General features: G+C 34.6%; 1 protein-coding gene across 2 annotated transcripts; it reads left to right on the top strand.

The window, feature by feature from the left end:
• The first annotated feature begins 218 nt into the window (after positions 1-218).
• Positions 219-19855, top strand: LOC125654452 (serine/threonine-protein kinase TBK1-like). 2 transcript variants are annotated; one of them, XM_056143651.1, is made up of 20 exons: positions 219-2227; positions 2885-3000; positions 4793-4933; positions 6566-6695; positions 7696-7786; positions 9386-9476; positions 9654-9735; positions 10252-10327; positions 10681-10791; positions 11263-11442; positions 11602-11807; positions 12166-12316; positions 13185-13422; positions 14156-14271; positions 14363-14479; positions 15074-15175; positions 15272-15368; positions 15510-15790; positions 16524-16640; positions 16750-19855. In XM_056143651.1, coding segments are annotated over exons 2-20 (2439 nt in total). In that variant the 5' UTR covers positions 219-2227; positions 2885-2889; the 3' UTR covers positions 16751-19855. The 2 variants fall into 2 exon arrangements, with proteins under 2 accessions (XP_055999626.1, XP_048740371.2); XM_048884414.2 differs by having other exon boundaries at positions 219-2444.

Below are 19855 nucleotides of genomic sequence, written 5' to 3'. Positions count from 1 at the left end.
TTAAAATCGCTATAACTTCCTTATATTTGGTGGAAACGTTATGAAATTCATACTGTGGGTATATGATACAAATGCCTGTTGAACGACATCAACAAAAATTCGGAATCATGCACGCGTGCGCGTGTATGCACGTGCAACGCTTTCTTTCATTTCTTGGTACTGAAATGACCATATTGAACGTACTACATGTAATTAAAGGCTAAAATAAAATGATTTTTTCCTATAGATTCACAAGAACATCACTTTTTAATTGGGGGAGGTTTGGGGAACATCTGTAACGGTCCCCGTTACAATTAGAACTAGTTTACTATTGTTATACCCCTATAAAACAGTTTCTATATAACTCCTTACAAAAAGGTCTAACATTTCGACTGTTCCGGCGACTGTTGGACCGGGAACTGTTAAAATCGACTGTTAAAAAAAGACTGTTGACCGATGACGTCATATGGCGCTAACTCGAGTTATCTTTTCATGCCGTTTGGATAAAGAGAAATGGCGGATGCATATTTTGCGACAGCAACGGACGATGAAATTCAATTAATTCTTCAAAGTAGGGACTGCAAGAACATAAAAAAAATATTTGTTCATCATTTTCTATAATCAATTGTATAAGATGAAGTTTACTTATTTTTGTTTTATTCGTGTTAAAGTTGTTATACGTAAGTCACATGATTCTTGGTCTGCTGATTTATTTACGTAATGGAGAGGTTCACTGATTTGACTGATGATGAAATACGGAATTTATTAGATGAAAAGCAGAATAGTTACACGAAAAATATAATTATCAATAAGGATATTGGATATGTTTTCTTTCGGTGATAAATGTACGCAATCACACTGTCCCGTTTAAAGTCAACAAATCATGTGCACCTAGTAAAAACAACCTTAAGAATGAAGATGTATAACAAAACAGTTATTAACTGGGTCCTCGGACAACAGCTGTTTTGTTTGACCCTCGAACGGATCGGCTTCGGGCAACAGACCCGTTCTCGGGTAAAACAAAACAGCTGCTGTCCTCGAACCCAGTCAATAATTGTATACTGTTATCAAGTGATAAGCTGTATATGTGAAAACAATTCTTGTTGAAGGATTAGACATATTATTCCTTTATGAAATCAAATCATTCTCCATTTTTGATATATACATTGTAGTATGCACGAAGTTGATATTCATATTATCTTGTGACCTCGAAATCGCCCCTAATCTGAATGACTGATGCGTTTGAAAATTCCCTAATGTACATAAATAATCTCATAATACAAAAGGGGCCTCCGTGGCCGAGTGGTTAGAGCATCGGGCTCAAAATCACACGGCCTCTCACTTCTGTCGACGCGGGTTCAAATCTCGCTCGCGCCGGTAAATGAGAAAGTTTCCCAGTTTACGTTCGGAAGGTCGGTGGTCTCTTCACAGGTACATTGTATCTGGGTTCTCTCTTCCACCAATAAAAACTGGGTGCCACCAGATAACTGAAAAATTGTTGAGTGTGGCGGAAAACATCAATCAATCAATCACCCTAAAATTGAGATTTTCAGTGAAATTCGTGCACAGGGTTGAATTATACACATAAAGTATTTCGTACATGTAATTGCTAATAATTTTAGATTGCTCAGAGGTGTATCAATCATGCATAAAAATGTTTGCATATTTTAGATTTACCTTCTTTATTCGACATAATTCAATCAAATCCTCATTTCCTTCATTATGACTGATTTACAAACTCACGTATCTATTTAACTCATATATCTATTTTTCCCATTGAAAACTTCTTATCACCGGTATACCCTAACAATCTATAGTTGATAACTGCAAATAAATACAGAATAATAAAGTTTTAACTGTGTTAGTTTTGTAGATACAATATGACGTTTAGGTCTATTTAAATACAAACTCCTAAATCTCATTGTATGATATGTTATTCTATTGAATACACACACATGATTATATCTTCTCATTGTCCCATTTTCGAACGGAACATTAAAGAATACACAATCAACAAAGTACATGAAATGTGGACCGAAACATCTATAGGACGAACTGACAAACATGAACTTATGGCTCCTCTTCGGCTTCCATACTTACACGCACACATCACACACTCACTAGGAACAAACCGAAAGTATGTTTAACTCTCCTCTAAAAAGTCGTATGCGGTAGTGGATAATGAAGACTGTGATATCAAAAAATCAATAAGATGATTAACACACTTGTGCCAGATGTACATTATGATGTTAAGTTCTATATTTTTGTTACTTAAACGAGACCACAATAACGAAACTAGGATGGTTGGTTTTCCCAAAATGGAATTTCCCAAATAGAATAACATCTGTGTAACCTCTTCCGGGTTAAAGTACGGATACTTTTATTTGGAGTTATGAACAGTGAAAAAGTCGCTTGACGACCTAGTCCAAGTATGTCGGTAATATTAAGGGTGCGGATAGTTTAAGGTATGAATGCCATTTTCATATTGTTTATTTTCCGCGTAGAATAGCAAATGCATTAATCCCTGAAATTATATGACGTTTCCCAGAAATTAAGAAAATTTCCCTTTTGACGATGGCAGAATGGTACTCGAATTTATCACATCCAATCAGTGTATTCATAGATATACATAACTTCCCATTTTCACAACAAAAATACCAAGCACATGTATATTTATTATTACAGTCATATGGTGATACCTAAGACAGTGTTACTTTTATTTATGACACTATATAGATATAGAGTGCGCTAATGTATGTAATTTATATATATATATATATATATATATATATATATATATATATATATATATATATATCTACACAAATTTCTATACATTTATTGATTTTTTTATGTTAATTATGGAAGCCAATTTAAGATAAAAATGATTATTTTCACCTGTTAGGTGCCATGTCCTCCGTCCTTGATAAAAACTACAGCTTTTCCTCGAATTATCATTGGAATACTTCTGATATCCTGGGGCGTGGAGCGACTGCTGTAGTTTATAAGGCCAGGGATAAGGTAAATGTTATATACATGTAGATCTATGTAAAACATGTATTTATTGTCTTTATCGATAAAATGAAAGATAGGTGCGCATGTACCTATAAAAAAATCTTTTTCAAAATTACAATCTATTTTAGCCATCCGTTTGTCCTTCACTAATTTTTAAGAATTACTTCTTTGTTATATCAAAGACATATTGAAGAATCTTATGCAGGAAAAAAACCCAAAAAACCACAACAATAAACAAACAAACAAACAACGATTTTCAGCCTCACAGTGTAATTTTTCCAAAATTAGTTGAATATCTGGTATGCTTAGTCACTAGAGAAACATTTCAAAATTACAGTATTTCGAAACGATCTTATGAACATGATGCAAAAACTATTTTGTATAGTTTGGAGAGAGAATTAGGATCTAATTTACTGTATGTTAATAAAGGGTGGTTACATGCCGGCCATCTTTCTTAAGAATCAGACACACACAGTGACACTGTAGAAATGCTCAGTAGTGGAGTTTTGATTTACAGCCGGAAACACCGTTTTACCCTGGCTTTACATTCCGATAGTCCTCTGAATTTCCGGTTTCTTGCAAGGTCATCCTTAGCGGTAGAAAATTAAAATTATAACAGAGTTTTACACTTTAAATGTACCAAAGCTTGAAAAGAATTTCCAGAAAAGAGTGTTATATGTAATATGTACTCCAGTTCGCTAGGTAGAACTGGTTAGTTTATGTGAACGTGCAACGGAACTGTTTCTCACGTTGATAGGGACAGGTTATCTGTCGTGAAAACCTTCTCAAAACATTGCAGAAATTATTAGTATTCTCTATTGAAACACGGATATGTGTGGGTCGTGCGATGACGAGCTTTCCGACGCAACAAAGTCAACTTCAGCCTCTCCGTCGTTAACTGTCCATATTTCATGTAGCAATATTCAATCATAACCTACATATAGTATTTATATCTCTCAACTGATTCGATACACAAGAGCGTGTTCTACGTATGATCACCATTTAAATCAATGCAGTGTACTCACAAATAAATCAATTGTACAGGTGTTTGAAAGGTTTCGTTTAAAGTAAGATTTCGCAAATTCTATGGTCGCTATGATAATGATCCCTTCTTCAAATATTCGTCATTACGGCGTATGCTGTTTGTTGGGCCGTTTTTTTAACACGCTGATTTTGACTTCGGATTATTCCGTTCATCTGATCAAGTTATAGGGCTCACAGCGAGTGTTACCGGGCAGGTGAACACATATGGCAGTCACAAATCTCTCTCTCTCTCTCTCTCTCTCTCTCTCTCTCTCTCTGCAAATTTATTGGTCGATGACCATAGCGCTGTCCCTCCTGATCCAATGCCCTTGCCTCGATTTCTTTCTTATATCGGTGTGACATCCCTCGGTAGCACATGACATAAATAGGCGCGGATCATCAAATCAGACTTGTGAGTTTTATTTCCTGTAAATTCCGTACTCACATATAGAACTTTGAGCTACTTCCGGGAAACTGTTTTATTCTGAATTTACACCCTGCAGTCATGTGGATTCAAAGGCCTGGATACGTCTGGTGCAGACGATACATATACAAATATTCTCAAATGCAATACGACGTGATTAGACACTTCGGACTAAAGTTGATGTGTATCGTGATGAAAATAATAATAAAAACCAGAATGTCTGCAAATAAAATCGGTATAAGTTGATTGTTCAAACTATACTGAACTTCCGAACTTTCTCCGATACACTCTGAGTGCGTGCTATATTCTTATTGTTGGAACAGACCATTGACACTTTTGCTTTATTTCCAGACATCAGGAGAGGTATTTGCTGTTAAAGTGTTCCACGAGCGTGTTTCCGCGTTCCATTCCTCTGTTCCGGAACGGGAGCTAGAACTTCTCCTGAAAATGAAGCACCACAATATCATCGGCATACTTGGACGAGAGAAGGAGGTAATCGTCGGCGTTACGTATAGTTAGGCCTATTGTGTTAGAATCATTTTTAGCTAACCTGAACCGAAGGTTCAAGTGAGCTTTTCTGATCGCTTTTTGTCCGTCGTCTGTCTGTATGTTTGTCCGTCTGCCTGTCTGTCTGTCTGTCTGTCCGTCTGTCTATTAAACTTTTCACATTTTCGACTTCTCCAGAACCACTGGGCCAATTTCAACCAAACATGGCTAAAAACATCCTTGGGTGAAGGGCTTTCAAGTTTGTTCAAATGAAGGGCTATGTCCCTTTCAAAGGGGAAATAATTACAAAAAATGTAAAAATAGGGTGGGGTCATTTAAAAATCTTTTTCTCAAGAACCACTGGGCCAGAAGAACTGAAATTTACCTGAAAGCTTCCTGACATATTGTAGATTCAAGTTTGTTCAAATCATGGCCCCCGGTGGTAGGATGGGGCCACAAGGGGGATCAAAGTTTTACATACAAATATATAGGGAAAAACTTTAAAAATCTTCTTCTCAAGAACCACTAAGCCAGAAAAGCTGAGATTTACATGAAAGCTTCCTGACATAATGCAGATTCAAGTTTGTTCAAATCATGGGCCCCTGGGGTTGGATGGGGCCACAATAGGGGATCAAAGTTTTACATACAAATATATAGGAAAAATCTTTAAAAATCTTCTTCTCAAGAACCACTGAGTCAGAAAAGCTGATTTTTACATTAAAACTTTCTGCCATAGTGCAGATTCAAGTTTGTTCAAATCATGGTCCCCGGGAGTAGGATGGGGCCACAAGGGGAGATCAAAGTTTTACATACAAATATATAGGAAAAATCTTTAAAAATCTTCTTCTCAAGAACCACTGAGTCAGAAAAGCTGATATTTACAAGAAAACTTTCTGACATAGTGCAGATTCAAGTTTGTTCAAATCATGCCCCCCCCCCCCCCCCCGGGGGGGGGGGTCAAAGTTTTACATACAAATATAGGAAAAAAGTTTAAAAATCTTCTTCTTAAGAACCATTGGGCCAAAGAAGTTGACATTTACATGAAAGCTTTCTGACATAGTGTAGATTCAAGTTTGCAAAGGGTAGTTTGGGCCATAATAAGGACTAAGGTTTTACATGCAAATATATATGGAAAGTCTTCAGATATGGGCCAAGGTGACTCAGATGAGCGATGTGGCCCATGGGCCTCTTGTTGTAATTCATGGTTGTATGCACTGGAGACCGTTTTGAGAGTATTCATTTATTTAAAAAAAAAGCTTTACTATATGATCATATGGACAAAAATATTAACAACTCTGGAAATTAATTCAAACGAGTGATTCCAATGATATGGTCAAGCTTTAAATTCACGCTTCTGCATTATACAACACACAGATTTCAAAACAATATACCAATTGATTTCTATAAAGATGTGTTACACTTTGGGGTAGTTGATTTTTATTTGATTGAGAAATCGGAGGTTGAGCACGACAAGTTCTTAAACAGTAAGAAACATTTTATAATCTGAACCAACAACTTCATACAAGTTCTCTAATATATATGAAAGGAAGATTTTGAACTGAGTCTATTACTCTGATCGCAGATTATTTCGATTTGCACGTAACACTTTTCAAACATCAAAATCTTATTCATTGCCAGGTATCCACTGGGAATGACGTCATCATAATGGAATATTGCTCAGGCGGAAGTCTGTATGCGATGCTGGACAAGCCTAAATATTCCTTTGGATTCCCAGAAGAGGAATTTTTAATCGCTGTACAAGATATCAGTAAGACGGATTATTTTTACATTCATTATTATCTTGAAGACGTATTGTTAATATTTTATACTTTGAGGTGCAAAAATAGCCCTAATAATTACCAGGTGCCAATTTCATTGAACAAGGAAGTCTTCCTGTTCCACATTGTACTTGTGGTTTTTTTAAAAACTGTTTTGATGTTATTTACATTGTGTCCTTAATTCTCTACACAATGATTCATGGTAGATTTGATATGTCAGTTTTGATGTTATTTACATTGTGTCCTTAATTCTCTACACAAATGATTCATGGTAGATTTGATATGTCGGTTTTGATGTTATTTACATTGTGTCCTTAATTCTCTACACAATGATTCATGGTAGATTTGATATGTCGGTTTTGATGTTATTTACATTGTGTCCTTAATTCTCTACACAAATGATTCATGGTAGATTTGATATGTCGGTTTTGATGTTATTTACATTGTGTCCTTAATTCTCGACACAATGATTCATGGTAGATTTGATATGTCAGTTTTGATGTTATTTACATTGTGTCGTTAATTCTCGACACAAATGATTCATGGTAGATTTGATATGTCAGTTTTGATGTTATTTACATTGTGTCCTTAATTCTCTACACAATGATTCATGGTAGATTTGATATGTCAGTTTTGATGTTATTTACATTGTGTCGTTAATTCTCTACACAAATGATTCATGGTAGATTTGATATGTCAGTTTTGATGTTATTTACATTGTGTCCCTAATTCTCTACACAAATGATTCATGGTAGATTTGATATGTCAGTTTTGATGTTATTTACATTGTGTCCTTAATTCTCTACACAATGATTCATGGTAGATTTGATATGTCAGTTTTGATGTTATTTACATTGTGTCGTTAATTCTCTACACAAATGATTCATGATAGATTTGATATGTCGGTTTTGATGTTATTTACATTGTGTCCCTAATTCTCTACACAAATGATTCATGGTAGATTTGATATGTCATGTTGGTTTATGTTAGGTGATGGTATGGAGTATCTTCGAAAAATCCAAATAACACACAGAGATATCAAGCCTGGCAACATTATGCGGAAGATCGACGAAAATGGAAAGTATGCATATGAATATAAAACACAGATTTAATCCCTAGATTAATGTCATTGTTAGCATATAAATCTAGCTTGTTTCTGGTTCCAGTTTTTAATACGACATTGGCATTGTACACGTACAAGTTAATCATAATCCATTCGACGAAGGTACATGTACATACAACTTGCGACGTATTTTTAACATTTCTACAGAAAATGCCAGAAACTCGTAGATGATTATAATTTTACGTTTTATCCAGACTCAATGTTAAGGTCATAGGATAATCAAAATTTTGGACTCATCAAATCAAGTAGGATTTTGCTGTGTTTACATGAGGTTTTCTATTACTGGATAAATCAAGCATGTTAATCGGTCATGGACACATGAGATGACACTTCACCAATAAAAAGATGTTTTTGAAGGAGTAATGTTTTTTTACATCGAATTATCAAGTTATCAAAACCAAAGGTTGTTTCATAGGGAAAAATTGTGGCTATATTAAAACATTAACAGATAGTTTTACAAAATTCAATACAATGATTTTGAGTACCCTATGTCCTTAATTGTGTGATACATGTGTGTACTAATTCACACTAAGAGCTACTAAGTTCTAAACTATGAACCCCCAGATAAGAAAGTCGTAATCAACCAAATCAAAGGAACATTGTGAAGCCTTCAGTGTGATTCACATTCAGTTAACACTAGGTATTTGTTTCAAGGGAAAACATTCAACTATTTCACACCCGCAGGTTCAAAGACCTCCTGTGCTTTATTACGATGTGAAATTAATATAGAGTATTAAATTTCAGAAAACAGAATTTCACTTCACATTTTCATTTGTAAGGAACTTTTATACAAATACTTAATTTTTAAAGTATTTAGTTTATAGCCTACAATCTAAGTTCCTTATACTTATACTAGAATATAATTATCATTTTGTCAAAATGGATTTCATTTAGTCTTGCAACATACTTTAATAGCATGTTTAAAGTTGTGTCATGTAGTTTATAACTTACATTTTAAATCCTTTATACAGGGGATATGTTGTCAAAATAAACTTAGTTTGAAAGTGTTGAAACAAGTTTTGATAGTCTCTTTAAAGGTATGCCATTGAGATAAACAATGTATCATGTTGTAGAAACGTACTTGCAAGCAATGGAACTCGAGTGCGGTTTTAATTTTCTCAATTTAACTTAAAACATAAGGTTTTCACGGCATATAGTGGTACTTATTACATTCACGAAAGATTGTACACTATCGTAGTTAATGTAGAAGGTTTAGTTTTCTGTAAATATTAAGGGAAATTGTATTACATGTACATGCTTACCTGTACATTTATATGTACAAGTCATGTAAACCCAAAGTTCTAAGCTCAGTCAAATAACGAAATTGCGCACTGTATCATAGATAATGTGTCTGACCTATGTTGTATTTATGATCTACAATTTACAAATGGAAAATCTTGGAGAAAAGTGTTTTGAAAAGTAATTGTCAAATTGCGTGATGTTTTCAAATCACTGTTTAAGTCATGTTTACTGAAAACTAAATGCCTTCTAAAACTTGCAGTGATATCTCAAGGGCAAAATAGCTTGTTTAATTAAATACGTATCGTTGCTATCTAGATCAATCTATATGCTGACGGATTTTGGTGCTGCAAGAACACTAAATGAAGAGGAAACTTTTACTTCTATATACGGAACAGAGGAGTATTTGGTAAAGTATTTTCCTTATGGGTGCATTCAAGAAAAATGTCTTCATTTAAAAGTTATTTCTTTATACTTCCTTGTAAAGATTAATCTATGTATCTTTCTGTACACTTCTTCCTGAATATTCATGAGTTTCCATTACAAACCACATTTATTTAAACATCTTCGTACAAACCCACTTTAGGATCCAAACATGTTTGAACGTGCAGTACTACGAATGCCTACCGGAAATGTTTATGACGCTGACGTAGATCTATGGAGTTTAGGTATTATGTTATTTTCAGATAAAAATCTGGATTATGACTGCTTTCTAGATTTCTATCAAAAATTGAAAATGAAGGCAGATCAAAATAGTCTCTCATTGTTATGTCAACTTTAAAGCTGTTTAAAATATAAGTGTTATCATAAAAAAGTTATGAATAGGCATTTCATGAAGCCTCGGCACTATATGGGAATAAATCACTTCAAGTTACATAAAGTCTTATCTAGAATCGATTGACGTTTATATTGAGGTACTCACTGTAGTGGCCTGGGTCCGTGTTCCACGGTTCCCATCACATTTAATGTTTAGATGTACACAGCCAGACCATGTTTTTCACAACCATGTTACATTCAGTACAACCGAAAAGCCAGTTTTTAAAAAACAGTACAAACTCAGTTTTATTAGTCTAACCAGTGTCCAATTGCTCGTGACAAAAAATATCTTATCAACAACATGTATTATTTATAAGTATTTCTCTCAATACCATGTTTTACACAAAGTAAATCCATCCATTTCCTAGGTGTCACTATATATCACGTAGCGACTGGTTCATTGCCCTTTCAACCTTATGGAGGAAGAAGTAATGCGAAAACTATGTGAGTTCACAGAATTGGAATGAAATTCTATAAAGTTGAAAATGAAACGTGTAGGAATTTTCCGAGCGTTAATCAGCATGTATTTTAAAGTATTCTGACTTGGATTTCTCGAAAAAATCTCAAACTTAAGTTTGAATTTTCTTTTATTTAAGCAGTCAATATTTGAGTAAAATCTCAGACTGAAGTCCAAATTTTGACTTAAGTTTATTTTGAGAAATGGAATTGCTGGGGAAAGTTCAGGACTACGTTTGATGAACTAAAACACATAATTATAAACTTTTACATACTCGTACATATTTCTTTGAATCAGTAAATGTAATTTCATTATCTTATGAGTGTCCTTTTTTAATTAGGCATTTTATTACAACTCAAAAAAAATCTGGAGTAATATCAGGCGTGCAGCGTAAGGAAGGCGGAGAAATTGAATGGCATACTGAACTTCCTAGAACCTGCTGTTTATCATCGTAAGTACTGAACAGTTTCATCTTCAGTTTATATACAATTACGCATTGTTTTAATGGAGGACTAAGATTAGTTGTTTTAGTGATACAAGTGATCAAAACTCCTAAATTCAAATCTTCTACAAAAGAAAGGTGAAGGATTATAAAAATATGCGCGAAAATAAATGACCAACGGTTTATACGTTAGGGGTGGTAGTTTTCTTGGTTTATTTTCTCTTTTGTGGGGACATGGTTATGTTAGTCCAAATTACAGATTAAGATAATAGAAATGATGGCTCTCACACGAAAAAATCCACAAAAAAGTCGAAAATTAAGTCATCGCGAAAATAATGCTTTCTCACGATACCATTGTTTTCAAAATTGGCTTTTTGAGATCATTTAGTTTAAAATTGCATGACATGATACATTAAACGTTTTTTCCTGATTATATTTGTTTTATTAAGATTAATATCTTTTGATTTTTTTAAATTTCAGGTCACTTAAATCCTTAATAACGCCATTGATAGCTGGACTGCTAGAGAGTAATATGAAAAAGCGATGGAGTTTTGAAGAATTCTTTCATACTATAGATAGAATTATGAACAAAATTACTGTTAAAATATTTGATTGTTCCACTGGAATTAATAATAAACTATATATCGACAAATCTGATAGGTAAGTTTTTATGATAATTTTTGTTGTGCATATTTTAATCAAACTGTCATCGTAAAGATAAAATTCAGTTCGTTAGTTTAGATGAGATGTGAATATGTCTTACCACAACAGTTATATTTTGATGAGGTATTAGTGTTAATCCAAATGTGGATGTTTCAGGTACGCCCAATTCCAGGAGCTAGTGGCGGTAACAACAGAGATAACAGCATCAGAACAACTTATTCTCTTCCACAACCGTGAATTAAACGAAATAATCGAAGGAACTTTGGAGATACACAGCTGGCCAAAGAATATATTACGTGGACAATTGTATCTGTATCAACGGGAAAAATTAGACCAACAAAGACTTGTTTTACCGGAAATACGTAAGACTGTGAACACTGTTTCTGACACGCCCCTTTTTCATAGGAACTATGTCGAAATTAGTTGTGGTTAGCGTTGGGATTATTTAAGTGGCATGTGACTTTTACGAAATTAATGATTAATAACAGTTAATTATCATTCTGTAGAACAGGTAAAAATAGTACATGGTAGTTATGCATATGTAAGTTACAATCAGTGAGACAATCTCCATGCTTATGAGATGAAGACTCACTGTTGTTACATGTAGGTGAAATGATGGCAGTACAATATCCACTCGATACACATTTGTTTGTCAATTATGAATGAAACAAAATTACAGTTTGAGCGTACAAGTAATATTGGATTGATGTGTTTCTTTAGCACCTTTGCCACAATTCCCGGCCAAGGTCACCTTCGATCGAGACTGCTATGTTGCACATAAAATGGCCGCTATCTCCTGCCTAATGGAGCGTTACGTGGCGTCATGTATAACTCAACAAGAGATTATGTTGCAATCTGAAACCTGTCTAAGGTAAGTGTTTTCTGTAAATGAAACTTTTGTAACTTTAATTAACTATGAAGTATAGAATGCTGTGGTTTGATCAATATACCGAGCTAAAGATTTCGTTGGTTTTATACCTATGCATCTAGGCGACCTTTTGTGGTACTTTTTTCGCTTACAGAGGATAGATATTATTCACATAGAGTAGTTCTCCCATGGAATTGCCTATCAATAAAACTGTCTTTTTTGACAAATTCATCCTCTCCCTCCCCTTATTACAAAGACAAAAATTGATGAAACCACAGCACTAAATTTTCTTGAAATGCATTTCAACAAGATTTTATATATTTTTTTTAAATTAAAGAAAACGCTGTTTATAACTGCCATACGTACGGCAATTGAAACAGAAACGTGCAGATATCTAAGTTTCTGACCTCATTTAAACATATTTGTAGTTATATATCTGGTGTTAATAGCCAAGGAAGATTGAAAGAGAAACCCAGATAACACGTGGCGTGCCGGAGAATTAATTTTAACATGTTTAACGTGGTTTCAAAGAATATTATATTAAATTGTGCTAAAGAAAACTTTTCCTTGTGTCTGTATAAATAACCACTTCCTCGTTTGTCTTGCTATCATTCATCAACAAAATCGTCTTAGAAATATATCTTTCCCATTTAAAACCAGGAAGTGACTTGGAACAAAAGATAACTAAATATATACCCCAAGGCCTCTTATTCAAGCGGCGTAAAACATTTATTCAAATTGGTATTTGAATTGTACAATGTTAAAGGTTCAAATGATAATAGTACTTTTTTGCAGTTTAAAATGAAATAAAAAGGTAAAGTTATATAGATCATTAGCCTGCTCCAGAAAAACATATCTTATGTCTTTTCAGAGACTTTATCTTACGAATAACACGGAAAATAAATAACTGTATTCCGGATATGTGTAAAGTTCTGATGGAACATAAGTCCCGCCAAGACCTGTTCTACAGTTGTTACGAAGCGATGTGGAGGAACAGTAGTGCCGTGATGTCAAAGTCTGTAAACACCACTTCTACACAGCTCAAACAATTGTTGGATCGACTACAGAGTGCTATAAACGACAGAAATCCGTGGACTGTGTTAACCAAGGTATTACTGTGTAAACTGAGAATTTCAAGAGATGAATCACAACCATTAACGAGGAATGCTACACCAGAGAAAAATTGATGTAGATAAAAAGGGGAGGATATGTACAACAATATTTTTGAAATTGAAAATTTTCAAATTTACTTTATTTTGTCAAAAGAAAAAAATTGTTAAAAAACTCCTGCTGGACTCGAACCTGCGATCTACAGTTCATCAGTCGGTATGCTAACCTACTAAGTTACTCGGCTAAGTATTTAGATAAAAAAAAAGGGAAAGACAAATACTGCTGATATTGATTTTTTCCTCCATGTTTTAAAATGGAAGTCAGCCATTATGACGATGTAGAGTACCTCCTTAAATTTGATATTGATAACCATACCTGGTGTGAAACACGGGTGTAGAGGTATAGAGAGGCATTGCTTGTTGTGGTTGGTCAGAAGGTTAACTTTATATAACTAGTAGAAAATGAGAATGAACAGGACAGTAATACTAGAATGTAGCAGCGATTCTGTAGATAATGTTGTCACGTAGTATCATGAAGATAGTACTCATTTGATATTCATGGTTTCAATAACAGTTCATGGGTGATACACATATAAACACATGACCATACAACCATATGATGTGTATGAATTCAATGATTGTGGCTTTTCACAACTTGTGACTTGTAGTTACCGTTACATATATTACTACAACAAAGTCCAGCAAACATTATTCTGTTTATCACTTGATACAGGCAGAGTCCCGATCTCAGGAATGTAAAGTTTATATGGAGGTTCTGATGCAGAAAATTAAAGAACAGGAAGACGAGGCTTTAGCTGTTTGTGTTGGATGTCTGGAGGAGGACCACTGGTAAGATCTATTTATTGCGCACCCCGCATTCTGGAGTTTCTTTTATGAAATTTCTTCAACATGTGCTTTAAAGAAACGGATGTATTTTTAGTTTCCAGAAAGCAGAATACATAAGTTCTAAAGTTTGCGATATTCACCAAGTCTTCGTCCGTCAAAAGAAACAGAAATATCTTCCGGATGAGGAAGCGTTCGGCCATGAGGCTGATAGGTGAATTTGATTATAGACATCAGGGGCGGATCCAGGAATTGTGGTTACGGGGGGGGGGTGCCACTTTATGAAGCAGGGGGTCTGGGGGCCGCCTTGAGGACCCAGTGGGTCCAGGGCGAATCCCTGGTGGGGGCCCAGTGGGGGGAACCCCCCGGAAGCTCCTGGATTTTACAGGTTTTTTAGATCTTGAAATATGTCTCCTATTTTGTACTATTTTCTATCATTTTTTATAAGGTGAAATTAATAAAAATGACGCAAATTTTAAGGGGTTTTGGAAAAAATTAAGTTCTCCCAATACAGTATTTGAAGAAAACAAAAGATTTTTGTTATTCATTTCTCCGGGAGTGGATGAAATTATTGCTTCTTTTATCCGCTAGTACGTTTTTCTAAGAAAGATACCACTATTTACCTTAAATTTGAAAATTTGGGGGGGGGGGGGGGGGCGGTCACCCCCCCCCCCCCCCCCCCCCGTTAAATCCGCCACTGGACATATATATACCCATTCTCGAAGACATCTATTTTTTCATATTTTGTTTTTTGCATGTAAAGATTTGAAATTGCATAGAATAAAAAAATTTTAAAATACTTTTTCAGAGCAAAATTGATGGATCTTTGTGTACAGATTGTCTCCCTTTTACAAAGCCACTGTCTGTTGAACCTTACTAGAGTGTACAATGTCGTTGGGAAACAAATATCGTAAGTGTAATCCCTGGCAGGGGAAGTTTATGAAAATTTAACGAACTCAATCAAATCAGTCTGTAACACACGAGATCTTTCTCATTATTTTCTCAGATTGTTGTTAAAAAACCTACAAAGGACCAAGAAGGTGGAGCAGAACATTACGTCAGTCACCGAATGCTGTGAAAAACTAAGTAAACGCCTGGAGAAGGTGAGATTTCTTACGATTGATAATAAATTTGGCAGATTATTTGGCAATTAAATGATTCGAAGTACTTTAAATCAAAGAAGTATATTGATATACAAATTTGTCATGAATAAAGAAACGATGTCATTTTATATGCAAACCTAGATGGAGAAGGAATGTAAAGACGTCTCCGCTAAACTGCCTCCGCTTATAATGTCGATTCTTGAAAATCATCCCGGTGTAGTGATAGATCCAAAGGATAGTGGAATCGAATCTTCCAAAGAATCTAGCCAGGATACAGCGTATGGAAGTTATTCTGCCAAAAGACCCAGTCAGGATGTCTCTGATCCTGGATATGAGACAGGGAAAACTGATTCAGCGGCTGGTGTACAAGAGTCTATAGATAGATCAAGTTACTGCAGTATTGCTGATAAACTTGAACAGGGGTATGAGAAAATGTTTTTTAGCACTTTACATGGTGTTCATGACACACAATAGTTCAAAGCGGTTTGTCTTTTCCAACTTAATCAAACCCAACTCACATTTGTTACGTGAATCTTTAACACCAGGGGTCCGTGTTTGCCCAACTCTCGATTTTGTATTGGTTATAGGAGTTGTGAGATTGATCACTGTTCATTATCTTCGCCTTTCATCATTATCATTTTGAATACAAAATCAGGGCCAATTTACAAGACGAAGGCGATAAAGTTGATTATATGAATTGGAATAAAAAAAAGTGTCAAATCGAAAATGAAACCAATCAGGGGCAAAATGAATTAAACTAACGGGAAAATAATGATGCTAAAGACATATTCTGACTTCTTGTGCCCACAACTTTGAAAAACAATCTCTCTGGAAAACGTTCCCAAAAATCATTTTACGTCAAATCTTAATTTTTTTGTTCCGATTCCAATGGCTTTAAGCGCGTAATATCAACATTTCCAAAGGATTTTTGCAGTCAACCGATTAAAAACAGCTATTTCACGATAATGAAAGATTTAATAACCGGTAGATTTATTTGTGTAGATTTTACTTAGAAATCCATCTGACCAAATTTCAATTAAAGCAAGCTCGGTGAAAACTGGCATTCGGACGTGAGCACTAGGTACATGGATGTTAACAGTGGATGTTACCTGTAGGGATGTATTGATATTTATCCTTACTTTTGATTCCACATAGGTTCCAATCTTTACACAAGGACAGCATTTTCGTGCGTGAGGGGTTAGATAAAAATAAACAGCTACTGGTGGAACAGGGAGAAATGTTGGATCATCTTAATACTATTAAATTGTCATGGTAATGTGAGAGTCATAACTTTCTTAGTAACTCGTATTGATTTATACATCATATACCATAGCTATGTTCTAACCCCAACTCTGTATGTTGTTGATTTTTTACATTATAGATCCTCGGAAACAGCATGGCGCTTACCTCTGATAGCTGCTACAACAATAGAATTCTCGAATGAGTAGTTCGGCTGATACAGGAAATCCCAATATTTCCTACGAGAATGACCTCCAGGCCAAGGATGGGTACAGAATGGCCAAAAACGAAACGTATTTGGGAAGGTCAAAGTTGACAGTTTGAAGAACATAAAAGAGATTCGTGTCATAAAATAAAAGAAATATTGAATGTAAGATAAAAATGGATGCGAGAAATCAAAATCGGGAAAAGTACATGTATGATTAAATATAAGGATCCCGATATCGACCCTTGAAAGAAAAATCATTGATTCAGTATGGAAGTCCTCTCTGAACATCAAACAGTTATCTACCATGATAATTTCGGTGACAATGGATTTTGAACGGTGGTTTAAGTTTGCTGTATACTACTATCAACCATCAATTTCAATTATTCCCCTTTGTGGGGTCAGTCAAAGGTCAAGAGGTGAATCCTTTAGATTACCAAACACGAGATTACACCTTTGAATTATAGCTAATTATTAAGTTTTCATACAAACTTTATGGGTTATCCCACCTTGGGGCATTATTGTAGTTGACTGCAATTAATGAAAAAACCCCAAAAAACTAACAAATGTCAAAGCTAAAGATAAGAAAATCACAAAGGCCAACGTAAAGAAATAAGATTTTTTCCCACCCAAAATAGTGGACAAAGGGTGTAACTTGCGGCGAGTAAATGTGGAGGTGGGGGAATGTTTGAAAACGCCGATTTAACATTTAGATACAATCAGAAACAACAAAAACAAACGCGACTAAAGCGAATAACCAAGAACAAATCTATCAAATAGAGCAAGAATGATTGCAAATGACACATCACACAGAATACAATGAAATAAGGAACAATCCAGACATGACAGGATATTGCTTAATACACTGAACCCCGGCTATCCCATGAGGTGCCATTACAGGAACATGCAGGGGTTGTACAAATATCGTTTATGAAGAGACTTACGTGGGAATGATTACCAACGATCTGCAACACATTACAAAACACAGTGATATATAAATAGAGTGATTTTGAGGTGCTTGGTATACAATTTGATATGATATTAATTTTAATAAGTTTCTTTGATAACTCATTATGATAGAAGATGATTTAACCAGTTTTGTTTACTTATTATTTGTTTTTTTGTTTATGGAGTCTGACGTGTTTCACACCGATTGTTATACCGTACTTGGCACACTGATTGTGACTACGGATTACTCCGTTTTATAGTGCTCACGGCAGCTGTGATCAGTCAACAGGGGATGTTCACCCCTCCTAGGCGCTTTATCTCCAGGGGTCCGTGTTTGTCCAACTCTCTATTTTGTATTCGTTAACTCTATTTTGTATTCATTATCGGAACTGTGAGATTGATCTTCACCTTCCTGATGGAAATAACTTTACAGATTAATGGAGACCTCTGCAATTCTATTTCTGTGTGTTCATGTTGCTAGAATCTATTCTGAAATGTATTACTGGTTTAACGGTTGATTGCCGTAGTGTGTGGGTGACTTTTGTACATATGTAAATAGCTTGTAGTGATGGTGCAATATAAGATACTGATATGGACATTTATAGCAACTCTGAATTAGAAAGCAACAATGTCTAAACAACTTTAAACCAGACATAAACGATTGCATATTGTTTTCCTTTAGCAAATTCCTAGTCAATGCGCAAGTACCAGGGGTTGTATATCACTGAGGAAACATTCAGTATCAGAATTTTATCTGATTGTTTGTAGCTTCTAACATGATACAGTGTATTGTAAATTCTTGGATTTTCTATGTCTAAACCATTGATATCTCGTTGACGACTAGAAAAGCAACATGGAATATAAATGCCCCCCCCCCCCCCCCCCCCCCCCCCCCTATATATATATATTATATAAATCTTCAGGAGCTTCTAATGATTTGAAATGAAAGCGCTAAAGCTTTACTAAACGTCTTCGTTTATCTTATTTATTTATTGTTTACCTATATATATATATATATATATATATATATATATATATATATATAGTCATAGTTGTTTGCTCTATCTGTTGATTGAAGTGCAACGATGAAAAGACGTTTAGTTGAAGTACGAAAAGCACTTGCCTTTGAGCTAACTCTTACTCGGTTAAGAGTGAAATATTTGAAACTTTTTACATCTTGTGTAAAAATTCCATAGTCTTGATAAAAACTTCGGAGTTTTGAAATATATTTTCTTTTCTTTTGTTTTTATACCCAAGTGCCAACATATAGACTTTGATTTTAAATTGAATAAATGTAAACAAGGTGTTCATTTAAAGATTTTATATGTATGACTGCAATTCTGTATGAACTGTTTGTGTACATTGTACATCAGTGTATAGCGAATGCAAATAATTGTACTTTACACATACCGTGTTTATGTAGAATGAAAGGTGAGAGTATTTAAACAGACAACCAGAAGCAGGGGCAAATTTAGTTCTTTTATTTCAATGATTATATTGAAGTCACATTGCACGAAAAGCGATAACACAGGCAGCGACTATATGTGATGTAAATATACGGGGAATACAATGGTTCAATGATATTTTGATGTTTTATATATTATATAATACCGCGGGAAATAACCATGTTTGTAAAATTTAATTATTTTGTTATTTTACCATTATACATGCATGTATATATTATATTATCCAAGCGATAGTATTTTTGTCTGTTTAATTTTTTCCCCCATATATTATCTGTGATATAATACACATGATGTTTTTACATGTAGTGCAACGTTTGAATTGTATCATCTTCCTACTCTTAGTAGCGATGCCCAAGGGTAGGCGATATACCACTGAATGTCATATTCTAAACTTTAATGTACATGTATATAATTCATACGTACATATATGTATTTACAGTTTATGTAAAATCATTTATCTTCATATGTAACGGGTGTTTCAAAAATTATTTGCTTAAATCAACGTATGATTTCAATGTTTATTTAATGCACATAACATGTTAAACTTCAATGACACTGAAAAATAATGGCTAAATACAACGTCTTAATAAGACATTTGTGTTCAGTAATAAAGTGATTATGAATTAACA

This window comes from Ostrea edulis, chromosome 7 (genome assembly GCF_947568905.1).
Source record: "Ostrea edulis chromosome 7, xbOstEdul1.1, whole genome shotgun sequence".
NCBI lineage: Eukaryota > Metazoa > Mollusca > Bivalvia > Ostreida > Ostreidae > Ostrea > Ostrea edulis.
Note: the sequence above shows the minus strand (reverse complement) of the source record. Positions and strands in the feature narration are given on the sequence as shown.

What these genes read in the sequence shown, in the direction of transcription:
- LOC125654452 (XM_056143651.1), top strand. Translation starts at nt 2,890, where the DNA reads ATGTCCTCCGTCCTTGATAAAAACTACAGCTTTTCCTCGAATTATCAT. An exon ending in AGAAGTAATGCGAAAACTAT is followed by an intron (nt 10,328 to 10,680) that starts GTGAGTTCACAG and finishes TTTTTTAATTAG; the next exon opens with GCATTTTATTACAACTCAAA. An exon ending in TTCGGCCATGAGGCTGATAG is followed by an intron (nt 14,480 to 15,073) that starts GTGAATTTGATT and finishes ATACTTTTTCAG; the next exon opens with AGCAAAATTGATGGATCTTT.